This window comes from Vigna umbellata, chromosome 1, assembly GCF_029865625.1.
Source record: "Vigna umbellata cultivar VRB3 chromosome 1, Vumbellata_1.0, whole genome shotgun sequence".
NCBI lineage: Eukaryota > Viridiplantae > Streptophyta > Magnoliopsida > Fabales > Fabaceae > Vigna > Vigna umbellata.
Genome location: NC_142165.1, coordinates 6,842,113 through 6,860,895, shown reverse-complemented (window position 1 = coordinate 6,860,895; position 18,783 = coordinate 6,842,113). Strand labels below are relative to the sequence as shown.

The following is an 18,783-nucleotide window of genomic DNA, read 5'->3' as shown; positions in this document are numbered from 1 at the left end:
CAGGTTTGGAACGTGATCTAAACTCAATCACAATTTTATAAGTTTAATATTTGAATTAGGAATCTTTTTTTCTTTTATCTAGGAATCTATTCAACTATAGAACCAAAGCTGCTGGTTGTTTTATAATAATGTTCTGTGAGGAGACAGTGATTACGTCCACCTCAAGCTGAGAAGGCTGAGAATAAGACAAAAAGGTATAAAGAAAAAGTAAAACATGTAATAAATTATAATAAATTGTGTGAAGAAAAAGCGAATGATAACTGTAGTTGTTTTTCTTCTGTAAGGTGGGTCTGGAACAACTTCGTAGTGAGAAAAAATCAATTATTTATATATGTATATGTTTTTATTTAAATTTGTGATTTGATTTATGAATGTGTTTTCGTTTAAAGATGTTATTTTTCAATTATGTAATTCTCAATAATATGCTACCAAAACAATAAGAAAAGAAAAGAAAATAGCAATGTTAAAGAACGAATGAAAAAAAAATGTGAAATTTGAGTGTTTATTATATTGTTAAAATGTTCACGTTATTAAACCATGAAATGACTTTGAAGATTGGTGTAGAATTGTAGTACATAATTATGCGTGCGACTACGTGGCAGTGCAACTGGATGCCTGCCACTAAATTTCTCCAGTAGCCACTAGATGTTTAAAGTATCAATTCATGCATAAATTGTGTTTTCCAAGCGCAAAGGCACTTCACAATTTTGTTTAAAGTATCAACTCATCCACAGATTCTGCTTTTACGTACCCTCTAGAGTTTCATCAAAAGAAACTACGTGAATATTGTTGGCCATTTAGAGTCTAGTTTTGCAAAACTTTTCATGACGAATTCAAACCTTTTCTTTTAGTATATGTAGGTAGAAAATCGATTTCGATAAGTTTGATTATCTTACACAACGTAATAAGAATGATGGTGTCCCAACACAAAATAAAAAGTCAACAATGTTTACAGCACACAATTTACTAGACAAGACACATGTTGTGTTGATTAATGAAAAAACTATATAATTAATTGTCATTACGACATGAAGCTCTGTTTTGGTTGAAATGTCAATAATCTAAAACCATGAATCAATAACATGTCATTTATCTTGTAAAGTATTTGACATACGAAAACCCCACGTGGAGCCGTGGACAACCGTCTATGGGCGGCCATGTTTATCAGCCGCTATCTTCAATCACTCGTGACCACATTTACAACCCAATCCTACTCAACCACAGCAAGCAAAATTCATAAAATAATCGCACAAAATAACTTCAAGATGTGACACAATTTTTGTCCCAACCATCTACGTTCAATTAACATTATTTTTTAAATCCAGAATTCAGCGGAAAAAAATAGAAAGAGTTTACCTCATTGGGGTTTTCATAATGATTATTTTTTACTAAAAAGATATTAAGGGTATATTATTAGTATTTTTTCTATTTAATTTTCGAATGTGACAGCCCTTGGTGGTGTATATAAGGGAGTGCGTCCACCCTGTGCGGGAAATTGAAGAACCTTACCTCTCTCACTCTTAATTTCGATCCTTAAGTCTTTTTCATAACCGTCATTTTTGTTATTTGCACGCCATAGCCACAACATAAACCCTTTCTTTCTCCCCGTGATGAATCCACATCCATCTCTGTTATCTCCCGTGACCTATTAACTTCCATTTCCAACATTTGTGGCCTTCTTCAGCCGCCGCGTCACCTTCATCGCAACCATATACATACACTACAAAGTGACGTCGTAGATCAATTAGGAAATGTAAACCGTTAGTTCAAAGCCAAATTGACATCTCTGAATAATAATAATAATAATAGTAGTAGCAGTTGCCTGAGAGTTTCTATTCCCTTTTTTTTTCTTTTGAAAATGACGGGGAAGAAGAATGTGAAGGCGGCGTCAAAGGAAGAGGAAGAGGAAGGGAGGCAAACGACGTCATCTTCGACACCGCTTTCTCATTCGCGGTCGTTGTCTTCGTCGTCGTCGTCTTCCGATGAGAAAGAGTACGAGGTGCAGGACCTGCGGGACCGATTGAAATCTTCGAGAGGGAGCCGGTTCAATCTGATAGAGAATGAGTTGGAACTCAACTCAAGATGGAGCAAGTTCAGTCGCCAAGCTCTTTTCCATGGAATCTGTGGCTTCTCCGAGGACTTCGTCATTCATCCTGATAACAGGTTCCGTTTGCTTCAACTTCCTCTCTTTCTTCCTTTGAATCAGGATTAGATTAATTTATGAATGATTTACTGGTTATTGAGTGTTTATGGATTTAATCATGACGATCATTGTTTATTTATTACTTCCTCCCTCCCTCCCCTTCAAAATTGTTTGCCAGAAAATAATAATAAATTTAACATTTTCCCCCTAATTACTGCTTTTTATTTAACTTTGATTGTTTTTCAATTTAACACGATAAATATATGTTTAGATTATTTTAAGTGTTGTGAAAATGAAAGGTATACTAAACATAATAATACATATGTTATTGAACTTTTAAAAAGACAGATGAAAGAAATAAACTTTTATAGAAGTATAGGAAGTGATACCATTTTTATCAGATGGACACAATTTTAAATAAAAAATTACAGGAATGAAATAAATATTTCAGCTGTATTATTAATTGAACTATTAATAATTTTCCCTCGTTTTGCAATGATATTTAACTTTTGAGATTTTTTATCCTTATTATTTTAAAAGTTGAATGTATGTGTGTACCATCTCTTAATATATATAACTTATAAGGTATAAAAGTTAATAAATTTTAAGATATATATTAATGATAATATTAAACATATATAGTATATTTTTCTAATTTTAGTGTTGTATGTTAATTTATTTACTAACTTTATATTTGATATTTTAAGAAAAAAGTTAACTGTATTGCGACATTTATATGAACCTGAGACTCTATTATATTAATTTTTTTCAAAAGTAATAACTATTTATGAAAAATAAAATATTTCTTCCCTTTGTATGTGCATAAAATAAAAAAATAAAATTTTGGAAAATTAATATGACCTAAATTTTAAAAATTAAATCATGCATGAATTAAATTTTACTTTTCAGAGATAAATTAATCTTTTCTTCTAAAAGAGAATTTTATGTAAACGTACTCGTTATATTTTAAATATTTTTTTTTCTAAATGCTGGATGTTTGAGAGATGCAAATAAAACTAACAAACAAAATTAACTTAGTAATAAAATATAAAGTGCAATAATATCTGCATTAGTAAAATCAAAATAAACGTGCTGAGTTAAAGACACAAAATGTTAAGAAATAGATACGGTACGGGCTTCAACAGATGGGTAGGCCTGAATCTTGTTGGTACATGATTCCATCAATTTGATCAGACAGCAGTGATCTATTTAGAGGGTGTAGGGTATGGTGGTTGTGTTGAAAGAGAACACGTGAGATGTATTTAGGTTCGATTAGATGGAGGCAAGTTTGAAATGAAGGTTCATTTCTCTCCCGCCACACGCGGCATGTGCTGGCTGGGTCCGTAATTCATGTGATTTTGCTTAGTTGTCCCATCTTATCACAATCATCTACTTCATTAGTCATAGTTTACATTTTTTATATTTTTAAAAAAATATTTTTATATACTTTTCATTTTTATTAATTTCTCATCAAGCTGTGGGCATCAAGTGACTCACATTTTACACTTGGACGGTCTATATTCTTTAGAAACTCACCTGTGTACAACCACAGTATTAAAAAAAAAATTCACTTTTTTTTCTTAAGAATAACAAATCTTGACTGTATAACAATATATATTAAATTTTCATTTAATATATATGTACATATAGTTAATTTAATTTATTAAAATAATATACTGTCAAATTATACACTGTCAACAAAATTTTCAATTCAATTTACAAGGGAATAATAATCAACTGTCATTTTTGACAACCACTTCATGTTAACACTGACATGACATTCATGCTATTTAATTATTTATGTCATATTTTGATATCTCAGTTTTGTCTCCACCAGACATAGTTTAAATATTTGAAAACAATACTATTTAGTACGCAAATTTGATGGGTGTGTGTGTATATATATATTCGGGGGTTTTTATTTGGTGCGGAAATCCGGAAGGAGAGCTAAATAAGGCCGATCTTTTGTCCCCAGAGAGAAGTTTCCTAAGCTTTATAGAACTACTCAAACGTCAAGCTGTGAGAATATTTGGCAAGTTCAAAATAAATTTTCTAACAAAATTAATCACGTTTGAAAATTACTTAAGAATATTGATGATATTTGAAATTATTAATAAGAAAAAAAGATTTTGAAGTTAGAAGTAATCAGATATTAGAGTCTCACGTTTCATCTTTTGAGCAAGATAACTCGCTTGCGCGAATGAATTAAAGTAATTAAGTATTACTGATACTGGTAACCGAACTACTTGATGAACTTGCTTCATATTTTCGATACACATTTCTTTGTTGGATAATAGAGTGTGCTCTCTCACTTAAGACAAGTACTGATAGTAATGTAAGACTAAATTGTTTGATGCTTATGGTGATGGGCACTATAGGTGGTACCGGGCATGGACAAAATTCATATTGCTATGGGCAGTGTATTCATCCTTCTTCACCCCAATGGAGTTTGGATTTTTTCGTGGCTTGCCTGAGAATCTCTTTATTCTGGACATCATTGGACAACTAGCTTTTCTCGTCGACATTTTCTTGCAATTCTTTGTTGCTTACAGAGACAGCCAGACCTACCGTATGGTCTACAAGCGAACACCTATAGCTCTGCGGTAAACTTTTACTTCTTTTTTCTTCTCTTTGATGATGTTCTTCTTCATGTCATGATTACCGATCTGTTTATGACTATTATCTAACATCAGTTTCTAGTGTGCTCCTGTATAACTATGGCTCTGGTCTTTGAGAAAATCCGCAATTGGTTACAAATATCTTATTTGTGTGGGTGACATTTTTTTAGTTGACTTATGTCTTACATGTATCTCTTCATGTAGGTATCTAAAATCTGACTTCATATTCGATCTTCTTGGGTGTATGCCATGGGACGTCATCTTCAAGGTTATACTTCTTCCAGATAAACCCAAATTTCTTGAGTATCTATATTACTTATCTTGAATTGTTTTGGTCAATAGTGTGACGCTCTCTAACAATTCATTTGATCCACCAGCAAAGTTCGTAATCACATCGCTTATGTTAGTGTTTTATGATGCATGTATACATTTCGTGGTAGTTTTTCAGGGGTTCTAGCATATTTTTCGGTTTGCATTTAAATGACAAGTGTTAATACTTTACCTTCTTTTTACTTGTCCTTAACTTCCATGTAACTTTTATTTTACACTGTTGGTTAACTGTTCTTAGGATTTGCCAGCTATTGGTTAAACCGCGAAAACACCCAAGTTGTCATTTATTAAAACTCCACAGTAAAATTCCGAAGCATCCTGATTTTCTGTCTCGGTACTAGAAATTGAAAAGACAAATAGCCTTTTCTCTTTTAGCTTTTTGTTTCTTTCATGGTAATGGAACTTTGGTACTTACGAATAATTGATTTGTCTTTCGGAACGTAATATAGGTAGTTTGTCCCTCATAGCAATGGTACACGAACCATTGCCCTTTGCTTGTGTTTCTGTTTTGTATCTAACCGCTTTGCAAGTCAATTACGTTGATGGAATTTAGAATGCCTCCTCACTTCACAAGTTTTGGGACTTAAGTGTATATTTAGTCATGTTTACATCACTTTGCTGCACAAGAAGTTGTGAATCCTGTTATTAAATGTGAGCTGGTATAACTCACTGTGCAACTCAGCTAAGACACGAGACTAATATTGGCTGGTTTTAGACGTTACCAGAACAGAAAATGCAGTTGATATACTAAAATGTTAACAGACTAGCATAACTTTTTATTGACAGGCTTGTGGACGAAGAGAGGAAGTGAGGTACCTTTTGTGGATCAGATTATACCGGGTGCGGAAAGTCACAGATTTTTTCCACAAGTTGGAGAAGGACATACGCGTCAATTACATTACTACCAGGATTGTGAAACTGATAGTAGTCGAACTCTACTGCACCCATACAGCAGCCTGCATTTTCTACTTTTTGGCTACTACTCTACCGGAATCACAAGAAGGATACACATGGATAGGAAGTTTAAAATTGGGTGACTATAGTTATTCGCATTTCAGAGAAATTGATCTTTGGAAGCGCTACACAACATCTCTGTATTTCGCTATTGTTACTATGGCAACAGTTGGTACGTTTTTTTATCTTATTCATTCAGCAAAATCGGTTCAGTTTGTTGTTCTTTATTAGTTATTGTAATTCTGCCTATGTCATGGTATGTGGTCAAAGTTAACAAAGCCGGTCCAACTCGGAGTGAAGCGGAGGGTTGTGTTTAGGCAATTGATAGTAAAATTCAAATTTTGAAAAATCCCTGAGACACTGTTGATCAATGAGTCTTTTTTTGCACCCTTTCTAGTTGTACAAAAATAAAACTAAACACGCTGAAGGAGAAACAATTAGAAAAAAATCTTATCCAATTAAATAGATTTAGTGATAAACTCGTATGTTAGGACTCTTTCTAACTGTATATAAATAGAACGAGCAAGCTGAAAACAATGAAAAAAGAGATCTTATCCAGTTAAATAGATTTAGTGATAATTTCGTATGTTAGAGTCCAATTGGACGGTTCAATCACTGTAACAACAACCCTTGCTGGCAGGATAAGGTTTGGTCAATGTTGTTGTTGGTCAACCATACTGATAAACTTGTCACGGTTGCTTGATGGTTGTTGCTTTTGAAAATAAAGCCACAGAACCTCAACAGTTTTGTCACCGGTCAAATCTATAAAGCACCCGAAGTTGTTACCTCAAAAGTACTTGTGGTGCTATGAGATTACTGAACTGGTGAACCATAGCAGATATCTGCTATCGCTATTACCTTTTCTGCATCTGTTGAAGCTTTTATAGGCTGGTAATGAATAAATATGGACGAACAATAGTCAGAAACTCTTCTGTGTCCCTGGATATCCCTGGATACTTGTAAGCAAAAGTTCATCGACACATTTTGCTTTCAAGGATTTCAACAAAATCCTCCTCCACCCTAGCTTAAGGCATATCTTATGGAGGTTTCTTTCTCCTAGTGACGCGACAAAAGCATCCCTCTACTCTATCCCCACTCCTTGAAATAGAGTAATCCTTGATTAAAAGAAAGTTCTTAGAAAGCTTCCCAAATTCTTCCTTTTTTCTTAAAAATATTGCTTCTAGTTTTGAAGAAAGACAACATTTCAATTCTGTAGAGTAAATTTGCAAGTATAAAGCTGTCAGCAATTCGGAAAAACAAAGGATATTACAAAGATAAAACCGTTCAATACTTTTTCTCCGCATCAGTTGTTAGAATCTTTAGGAGTGCCTTTTGCTTACAGTTTGAATGACATCTGGATAAGAAACAAATAGTCTCCTTAATTCATGGAATGCCCAGCACAATAAGTAATATTTTTAGTACTTTTAGACTTGTCTGTGGTAATAGCTAGTTTCCCAAGTAGGGTGCTACTGTATGTAGTCGTTAGTTTACATTGTTTTAGCATAACTTCATAAAAACATGTTTGTGATACCTTAAAACATTGGAGAGTGATTCTTTCTCCAATAAAGCTTGACTCTAATAAAAATAAAACAGAAAAATTATCTGAATTTTATTTAATACAGAATAATTTGATTTCAAGTTTTTCTCTCAATTTGTAACGAAGGAATTAATAAATTTCAAAATCTTACCAAATCAATTTTGAGATTCAATGAAAAATCAGCTATTAAGTTTTAGTTGAAAGGTTGTTCAGGGATTTCAAATAAATTAATCAAAATAAACTTATTTAAATAAATCAAATTAAACAAATATCAAGAAATTTCAGCAAATAAATTACAATTAATAGGTCACCTTGTGCTCACCTCATGACTCCATTGCGCTCAATTACAAGGTGCTTAATCAGTTTCCGACGAGGATAAGTTATTAATAAAGTTGATTAGTACTTCGTAACAATCTCTTGGTGCCTTAAATCAATTATAAATTGTAAAGGTAATTTAAATACATGCAATATATTCAAACTAGAAAACAAAATTTTCACTTGTTAAAAAAACATTACATTCATCACCAAATCTAAAAGGACTAACAATTTTAAACGGTTATAAATTCTAGATCAACGAATTTTTGCATAGATATCTGCAGATTTTTTTCAAAATGTATATTATCTTTTTAAATTTCCCTGAATGAATCATGTTTGTGACCTTTTCTTGCACAGGCTATGGAGATATACATGCAGTAAATTTGAGGGAGATGATATTCATAATGATATACGTTTCATTTGATATGATTCTCGGTGCCTATTTGATTGGTAACATGACAGCTTTGATAGTCAAGGGGTCAAAGACTGAAAAGTTTAGAGACAAGATGACAGACCTATTGAAATATATGAACAGAAATAAGCTTGGAAGGGATATCCGTGAACAAATTAAGGGCCATGTACGCTTACAGTATGAGAGTAGCTACACTGAGGCTGCTGTCATTCAGGATATCCCTATTTCTATTCGAGCTAAGGTAATAAGAGAAAAAAACGACTTTGAACCTCATGTGGTCAATTATGGATGTCACTTTAGTAATTACGGTCATTTGTTTCAATACCTTACAATTTTATAGTTTTCCCACCTGCTTCTATAAGTTTTTTGACATTTCTTCACATTTTGTTTTGTTTTTATGCATCAACTTCTTACTTTTTGTCTGTTTAGATAACTGTTGTCAAAGTTATGATAAATATACCAGTATACAAGTATATATGGTAGCGTGTAAGGAAGGAAAATGTACAATAGATGTATAACATACTATTTGAAATGTCAGTTTCGTGTTGAAAGTAACAGTTTAGTGCAAAATGATTTATCATTTCATCAAGTTCTTAATTAATAATGTACGTTGGAAACATCTGCAGACAACTTTTTCCCAGCACAGATAGTATAAGATTTTAGGCTATAAGAGACTGGCACGCTATATTGAACCTCTTTCCTGCTATTCAGTTATGAATTATGATAGATGATATTCAGTTATGAATTATGATAAATGAAAGTGTGATTATTCTATATTCCTTTTTCAGTGAATGTGAATTCAGAAAATTAATAGGGATCCTATTGTAGTGTTGGACAGATTCACTTTTCAAGTTGCTTGCTCTACATTTTAATCTATTCATTTCTTTCCTTTTTTTTTTTCTTTTTGCAACATATTTTATGTTTATTTCTTTTGACTCTACTCTGTCCCTGCAAATTTTCTGCTGGAGTTGTAGACCACATTTTTATGTCAGTGTGCTGTTTAGAAATTTTTGGCATTTGTAAGTATTTTTGCTGTGTTGTTTAAAGAACATGAATTTGAACATTTACATTTTTAATTCTATTTTGTTCATTTTTTGGAGCACTGGATGCATATACATAAAATAAAGAGTTTTTTATTCTCAAGTCTCGTAATATGATAACGCAGTTAGTACTAGCTTTGAATCATGCCTTTAGAGAAGGACATATTTTATTATTTCCGTCATTTTTATTTCGGATAATGTAATGATCTGAATACTTTTGCAGATATCCCAAACATTATACTTGCCATACATCGAAAATGTTTCTCTTTTTAAAGGATGCTCTGCAGAATTCATCAACCAGATTGTAAGTAACGTTATGGAATTAATATTATCTGTATTTTTTGCGTACAGAGTTCTCTTTTCCCATTTGTACTTTTATCCATAATCTACAAATTAAAACGAAAACTGATATAATCATCCCTTTCCCGCTGTTTTTTATTTGGCAAGTAATTTTTTTGTTGTATAGACTTTTAGCACTGGAACATGTTTATTCTCATAACATTAGTCCTTCTGGTAAACTGGGTATTATTATCAGTGTTTTAAGTTTTTTGTAGATTCCAGTTACTTTTTTCTCTGCAATCTATGTAATCAACAACAATTTCATCCTTGAAGGACTTGATTGAAAGAAAATACTAACTGAAAAAAATATATCTAATTGACTGAAATAATCATATTTACTAGGATTTTTGTTATGACCAGATGTACCTACAATGAGAGTGTTTTTTATCGTCCATTATCTTCTTAGTGTGTCATGTTGAAGTGATTATAGTTTATGTTCTTCTGATCTTTCAGGTTATTAGGATCCATGAGGAGTTCTTTCTTCCAGGGGAAGTTATAATGCAACAAGGAAATGTTGTAGATCAACTATATTTTGTCTGTCATGGAGTGCTGGTATGATTTTATATTTCCACATTCACTTCTACAATTGCTAAATTGTTATATTTTTCTTCTGTTGAGGTTTCTGGTATTTTCTTAATATAGTCATGCTGATATGCATATCGTTTTCTTACTTTGTATTTCATCACTTTAAGAAAGTATTGGCATTAACAAAGGGCTCGAGAATCTTATAAATTTTCCACAAGACAAAATATTCATGTGCAAAGTAGTCTATGATACAGGAAGCTTCTTAGAATTTTAGAACTGATTCGTAAAGAACATTCTAGAGACAAATTTCATTTTTTTGGTTTTTGAGTGCCCAAAGCTGTCTCAATGCAGGAGGAAGTAGGTACAGCTGAAGATGGATCTGAAGAAACTGTTTCACTTCTGCAGCGTCACAGTTCATTTGGAGAAATATCTATTCTTTGCAACATTCCTCAACCATATACTGTCCGAGTTTGTGAACTGTGTAGACTCTTGCGACTTGATAAACAATCATTTACAAATATCCTAGACATATACTTTTATGATGGAAGGAAAGTATTAAACAACCTTCTAGAGGTACTAATTTCATATATGCTATGTCTCGCATCCTCCTCCCTTTAGTAGTTTCTGACTTTGACATGAATTAAAAATACTCTATGCTGCTCTATAGTCGAACGAGCAATGGATGTATCAACTTACACATTGAAGATTGTGGTTTACTAATTTCTCATCACGAGACACCTAATTTGTTTTCTTATTTTATAGGGAAAAGAGTCTTTTCGAGGTAAGCAGTTGGAGTCAGACATCACACTTCATATTGGAAAACAAGAAGCTGAGCTTGCTTTGAAGGTCAATAGTGCAGCTTTTCATGGGGATCTACATCAGCTCAAAGGCTTAATTCGAGCTGGGGCTGATCCCAACAAAACAGATTATGATGGAAGGTCACCACTGGTAAGGACCTTGCAACTTCTTATGATGTCTTACAAATTTTTTTTGCTTTCTCTTCATCTATGATGTTTCTGGCAAATAATAACTTACCAGCATGTGGATTCTGTAACAAGAAATACTTTCCTGATATGAACCCCGTTTTGTTTTTCCGACAGCATCTTGCAGCGTCCAGAGGACATGAAGATATCACATTTTTCCTTATTCAAGAACGTGTAGATGTCAATATTAAAGGTAATTGTCTAACTTATTCAATTTCTACGAGTAATTACTTAGATTTTGGCTGACGAACTGACACAGGCATCCCTATTTGTTAATTTTATAGATAACTTCGGCAACACGCCCTTACTTGAAGCAGTTAAGAATGGAAATGATCGGGTTGCTTCTTTACTTGTTAAAGAAGGGGCCTCAATGAAGATCGAAAATGCTGGTAGTTTTTTGTGTACAGCAGTTGCAAGGGGAGATTCAGATTATCTTAAAAGACTTTTATCCAATGGCATGGATCCTAACTTAAAAGATTATGATTACCGAAGCCCTCTTCACTTAGCTGCAGCTGAAGGTTTATACTTCATGGCAAAGTTGCTATTAGAAGCAGGAGCTAGTGTTTTTACCAAAGACAGGTATCATTCATCACTCTTTTTGCAGGTTCATGATGCCATAACTGGTGTTTGATGCTAGGGAACCTTTTCATTCTTTTCAAGGCTGGCCTAGTTCACTAATGCACCGGGCTTTATTTTTACGCGGGTGCATGCATCTCTGTAATATTGTAGACATGTAACTCCATAATAGAATAAGTTAGTTTCTTTATTCACACCATTAGCATAAACAAGATGGAATAAATTCAACAGAGACCTCTATTAGCAGTAACTATAGATTTCAGTCTTTCCTTTTTCTGCCATGTTTTCCCTAATTTCAAGTCTTACACAATAATATAGTTTTTGTACTTTTTTCCCTTTCATGATTTTGCCGAAATAGCATAACAAAGAGTTTCCTTCATTTTCATTTGATTACAAACAGATGGGGAAATACCCCGCTTGATGAAGCCCGGATGTGTGGAAATAAGAATCTGATCAAGTTGCTTGAAGATGCAAAATCTGCTCAACTGTTAGAATTCCCGTATTCCTCCCAAGAATTTACAGGTACTGACATATTGCGTAACCTTTATAGTTTTCCTAAGAGGTGGATAGGAAGTATGGTAGAATAGGCTTCTTAGCAATTTAGATCGATTAATTCTTCCACCCTAAAGTGATAATGCCTGAAAATTTTATAACATGTACTGAAATGTATTATTATGTAGCCTAACATATTGGCAATGTTTTACACTTTTTCTCTTAATTCTCTGCTTAGTTTTCTTTGTTAAATTTTACATTTTGGGGTTAACTTTATTATAGTTGCTTAACTTTATTGTCTCTTAATCATTCTTCCTTAACTTCATTGTCTATCAAACATAATGTTTAAGAAAAACAATTACATGAATGTTATGCATCTAGTTCTACCTCTTCCATAAAGAGCTAGCAGACTAAAAAACAATATTGTTCCAATTGATGTGCATTTATTTTTGTTCTTATGCCAGACCATCTCTAATTTTTGAAGACTCTAGATCACCAATTGCTGAAAACCTTAATTTCATCTATCTTTTTCAGATAAAATGCACCCAAAGAAGTGCACAGTCTTCCCTTTCCACCCGTGGGATCCGAAAGATAATAGAAGACATGGAATTGTACTATGGATTCCACACTCCATCGAAGAGCTAATCAAATCAGCGGCAGAACTAATAGAATTTTCTGGGGATTCTTGTATTTTATCAGAAGATGGTGGTAAAATTACTGATGTGGACATGATTAAGGATGATCAGAAGCTGTACTTAGTCCATGAAACACATTAATGCCTCTATATAATGGCTCTTTACAACCATATAAACAAAGTGCCTCTTAATGTGTTATGCGTCTAGAAATTAGCACATAATTCGATCTTATTAACCGCACAATAATTGTTTATACTGTCAAAATACAGACGAGTGATTTAGATCAAATAATGTGCTGATGATGTGCATGTGCTTTAGTGGTACAATTCTAAGAAGTTCGTGCTGATGAAGTGCTCAATAGTTGTTAGTTGTGTAGCACACGTCAGAGTTCAGCTGGAATAATATCAAAGATTAGGGTGTTATTGTACTAATCGGTCCCTCCTATATGCAGTATACATATAAATAGTAACTCCTCAACAATTGAGATTTAGAATTTGGTAGAATTCTGGTAACGTTAAAAAGTTGAATACATTAATTAAAAAATGCAAGCATTCAATAACTTTTCTTTAAATAACTTATCACGTTCTATAAAATCAAACCTTGATTAAAAACTGTCACCAACTCCTCAATCGTTACGCGTTTAGTCTTGATCGAGTTTTTAAATGTTTTAGTTAACTTATGTTTACGATGTTCAACCCAAAGCTTGTGACATAAACTAAACCATTGACTACTAAATTACAATCTTCTGGATTTGATTTAATTAGAAAAACCTTGTTTATGAGGTCATTGGCTCAAAATGTTTTTGTTTTTCTTGTCGCATTAACGCGCTGTTCGCTCGGGTGAAGTTAACTGTTCATGTGTATTGGAGAGATGGATTTGCGTTCGCTTGGAGGAATTCGGAAGATGATACACAGATTTTTCCATTTGTACTGATACCCTGAGATTTGCGGGTATATATGGGTGAAAAACCCTTTTTATCCTCAAAGAAAATGCATTGACAAGGTTCTGAAAACTCCATGCATGCTCCTGGAATTGATTCCAGGAAAAGAGAGAATCAATTCATGATGCAAGTTGCAAGGGAGCTGACAGCGTCCATAGTCGTCCAAATGGCATCGAGGATGAGCTGACAGAGTGCAAGGTGTCCAAATCAGTTGGAGGTTGAGCTCACAGCATCATTGAAATGGGCTCGAGGTTGACGATGAAGATGAAAGACTTCGCGTTGAAAAGTAAGCGATTCTAGAGGGAAATAGAATCGATTCCACCAAAGGATTACACGAACACGTAACCAATTACAGTGTAGCGAATAACCGATTTCCCCTCCTTGTAATTTGTTCCCCTCCCCACTCCTATATATATATATATATATATATATATATATATATATATATATATATATATATATATATATATATATATATATATATATATATGTCATATAATATAATAATAATAATATTATTATTATTAATATAATAGTAATAATAATAACAATATTAAATAATAATAATAATAATATATTAATTTTAATTACAAAGATAAAACAATAATCTTATATATTAACTTAATTTCTTTTAAATATTTATTAAAAGTCTATCCAAAGAATTTATCAAATTTATATTTTTTTATTTTATATAACTTACATGTTTCTTCTTTATTTTAATTATTTTTTAATTCTTTCTATTTCTACTATTTCAAATAATTTGTACTAAATGTTACTCATAAACATTATTTTATATTAATATTACTGGTAAGAGTAATGTTGTAATCTTCATTTTCTATTAATTAAATAAAGGATAATAATAAGTGGGGTTAAACATAGATAGTGTCACTCGCAATAAAAAAATTCTACTACTCGGTTGCCTACGTTGATATATGTTTAAAAAATATTTACCCGCGTTGATATCTGTTTAAAAAATATTTACAGTTATTTTAAAATTTGCATGTCCTAGTAGATACTTGTGAATATTTAAATAATATATTTTAGAAATTTTTAAAATAAAATTTAAATGAAACTAAAAAATATATATAATATAATATAAATTAAATTAAATATAAATTAAAATTTAATTTTAATAAATTTAACCTGATCGAATATAAATTAATTTTAATTTTAATTAAATTTAACTTAATAAAGTATAAATTAAATTTTAATTTTTAGTTTTTGGAGAAGTAGATACTTATGGATACAAATAATATAATATCTACATATGATACATTTATAGATAGATAATGAAATACTCGCTACTTGCGGATACCGTGCACGAGTATTTTTATTATTCGAAATATTTTTTTTAATCTATTACATCAATCAAATCCTATACAATTTTTCACACACTTTACTTACAAATTTATTTTAAATCACTTTCAAATCCATTCAAAAAACAATACACAATTTACTCTCAAATCCCTCCAAATCAATCCATTTCCTCTCATTCAACTCATCTCAACAAATACTAAGATATGGTTTCTTTTATCAGCATTTAAGAGTGTTGAGTTCGAGTGTGAAACAGAGAAACAAAAAACCCAGAAAAGAAATAGAGAAAACACAAAGAGAATTGATCTGAATATTTCAAGATTGAATTAATTCTGAAAAACAAAGATAGGCTACAATATATAGTCAATCCAAGCGACAAAAATAAAACTGAACAAACGTAAGCACTAGAGGCCGAACGTAAGCCGAGTACAACAAAGACCGAACAACACAACCAAGAACAAAACGATTGTACATAACCGAACACTCACAAGAGAACGTTCGAGCACAAATGACCAGAACAAGTCGAACGGTTAAGAACAAGAAACCGAACGGTCAAAAGTAATAGAAGAGTCTAACTAACAAATCTCCACCTAGAGTCAATTATTATAAGAAAGAACAAAATTACTGAACGATACACAAATTACAGACCGAACGGTAAAAAACCAATCCTGGACAACAACTTCAGAAACTTCTCTTTAGCGAGCGGCTTAGTCAGCATATCTGTAGGGTTGTCTTCAGATGCAATTTTGCAGATGTGGACATCACCGGATTCCACAATGCTCCTGACAAAATGCAGTTTGACGTCAATATGCTTTGTTCTAGAATTGTAGATCTGATGGTTGGCCAAATGTATGGCGCTCTGACTGTCACAATGAACTTGGACGGTCGTTTGATCAATACCTAATTTCCGAATCAAGCCTTTTAACCATAGTGCCTCCTTTACCCCTTCAGCGAGCGCACAGTATTCAACTTCAGTGGTTGAAAGGGCAACGACTGATTGCAATGTAGACCTCCAGATTACAGCAGTACCGAACAGTGTAAACACATATCCTGAACGAGATTTCCTTGTGTCCATGCACCCGGCAAAATCTGAATCAACAAATCATTCAATATAACTTCCACCTTGAAAGTTATTCTGGAAGAGTAATCCAGTATCAAGAGACCCCCGTATGTATCTAAGCATCCACTTCAACGCTTCATAGTGAATTTGTCCAGGATCAATCATAAACCGATTGAGAACACTTACCCCATGCGCTAGGTTAGGTCTTGTGCAGACCATGCCATACATGATGCTCCCAATCCCACTTGAAAATGGATCAGATTCCATCTTCCTCCTTTCAGCCTCGGTCTTTGGGCATTGCTCTTTGATGAGTTTCAAATGTTGACCGATCGGTGTGCCAGCAGTTTTGGATTCAGTCATCCGATACCTTGAAATCACTTTCTGCAAATAACTCTTTTGAGATAAAAACAAGTTTCCCTTCAGTTTATCTCTCTTTATGTCAATGCCCAAGATTCGCCTTGCTTCTCCAAGCTCCTTCATTTCGAAAGCACCACCCAGCTTTGCTTTCATCTCATGAATCATGCTTTTGTCACTACAGGATATCAAAATATCATCCACATATAGAAGAAGATACAGAACCTCACTGTTACGATGCAGAGTATACACGCAGTCATCATAATTGCACCGCTTGAAGTTCAGCTTTATCAAAAAATCATCAAATTTCCTATACCACTCTCTTGGACTTTGCTTTAAGCCATAAAGTGAATTCTGTAACAGGCAGACCCTATCATCCACATCAAATCCCTCTAGTTGCTTCACATAAATTGTTTCCTCCAGGTCTCCATGCAGAAACGTAGTCCTCACATCTAACTACTCTAGATGCAAATTGTAGTGAGTAATTATTGACATTAAAACTCTGACCGAACAGTGCTTCACGACAGGAGCAAAAATCTCATGATAATCTACACCTTCAATCTGAGTAAAGCCTTTGGCAACAAGCCTTGCTTTGTACCTTGCTTTCTCACCCCCTGGTATAGCTTCCTTTTTCTTGAAGATCCATTTTGAACCTACAACCTTCTTACCCTTTGGCAGATCCACCAATCTCCAGGTGCTAGTTTTCCTCAACGCCTCCAGCTCTTCCTCCATAGCACCCTGCCAAAGATGTCGATCGCTGTTGTGAAGAGCCTTCTTGTAACTTCTCGGTTCACCCGAGCTTTCAAGATCTTCAACAGCATTCAAGGCATAGCAAATTAAATCTGCCTCTCCAAACCGTTTGGTTGGCTTAGAGATTCTCCTTTTCCTATCACGGACAAGCTGATAATTCCTCAATTCATCACCAGCTCCTCTTGAGTGACTCACATCACCAGATATACCATCTGTATTATCACCAAGATCTGTACGTATTTCACCCGTTCGGTTCTCCTCTAATGACCGAACGTTTTCATCTTGCCCTTCACCCGTTCGGTCGTCCTCAGTTAACGACCGAACATCCCCATCAGTAGTATGTTCCACCTCAACGAGCGTTTTCTTCTCGCATCCAGGATTTTCAGCATGCATTGTCATTCTCGTTTCGTCGAAAACGACATCCCTACTAATGATCATCTTGGACGGTTTAATATCTAACCTCCACAACCTGTATCCCTTAACTCCTTCAGCATATCCAAGGAATACACTTCTCATAGCTCGGGCATCCAATTTATCTCCTTTGACATGAGCGAACGCCAAAGAATCGAACACCCTCAAGTGTGAGTAGTCAGCCGGTCGTCCACTCCAAACTTCCATTGGTGTTTTGTAATTCAGAGCCGAAGACGGACTCCTGTTAATCAGGTATACGACTATATTGGCAGCCTCTCCCCAGAAAGCCTTTGACAACCCTGATCCAAGCAGCATGCACCGAACCCTCTCCAGAATTGTTTTGTTCATCCTTTCAGCCAAACCATTATGTTGAGGAGTTCCCACCACAGTTTTGTGCCTCCTGATCCCTTTGACCTTGCAGAACTCATTAAATTCCTCTGAAACAAACTCATGACCATTGTTAGTTCTCAGACATTTCAGCCTATACCTCAATTGGTTCTCGGTCTGAGTATGCCACTCCTTGAATTTTTGAAACGTTTCAAATTTATTCTTCAGAACGTAAATCCACACTCTTCTTGAAAAATTATCAATTATGCTCAGGAAATACGCTCCTCCAGCATGAGTCTGAGTTCTTGCAGACCCCCACAAGTCAGCATGAGTGTACTCAAATGGTCGTTCGGTTAAGTGCTTCCCTTGACCGAATGGTATCCTGTGTGATTTTCCCAAGAAGCAATTATCAAAGAAATCCTGCTTCTGCAGTTTATCACCCAGAAGTAAGCCCTACTTCTCCAATTCTTCAAGACCCTTCTCGCTGATATGAACCATCCTCAAGTGCCAAAACCAAGCGGTGTTCTCAGTCTTCCCACTTGCTACCGAGACATGACCAATGATTGTGGATCCCTCCAGAATGTACAAGTCATTCTTCCTTCTGCATTTGACAACCACAAAATCTCCATAACACACCCTCATCACTTCACCCTCGACTTTCGTGGTGTAACCTCCAGGATCAAAGGAACTTATTGAAATTAAATTTCTCTTCAGTTCAAGCAAATACC

At 34.0% G+C, this 18,783-nt stretch overlaps 1 protein-coding gene across 1 annotated transcript; it reads left to right on the top strand.

Annotated features, from left to right (window-relative positions):
* Positions 1 to 1,313: 1,313 nt before the first annotated feature.
* On the top strand, positions 1,314 to 13,201 carry LOC124829065 (potassium channel SKOR). Its single transcript, XM_047302509.2, has 13 exons — positions 1,314 to 2,163; positions 4,522 to 4,746; positions 4,966 to 5,029; positions 5,878 to 6,217; positions 8,255 to 8,550; positions 9,573 to 9,653; positions 10,142 to 10,240; positions 10,565 to 10,786; positions 10,976 to 11,161; positions 11,314 to 11,389; positions 11,481 to 11,775; positions 12,173 to 12,294; positions 12,799 to 13,201. Exons 1-13 carry the CDS (start codon positions 1,859 to 1,861, stop codon positions 13,038 to 13,040), a joined length of 2,553 nt encoding a protein of 850 aa, XP_047158465.1. The 5' UTR covers positions 1,314 to 1,858; the 3' UTR covers positions 13,041 to 13,201.
* The last annotated feature ends 5,582 nt before the right edge of the window (positions 13,202 to 18,783 follow it).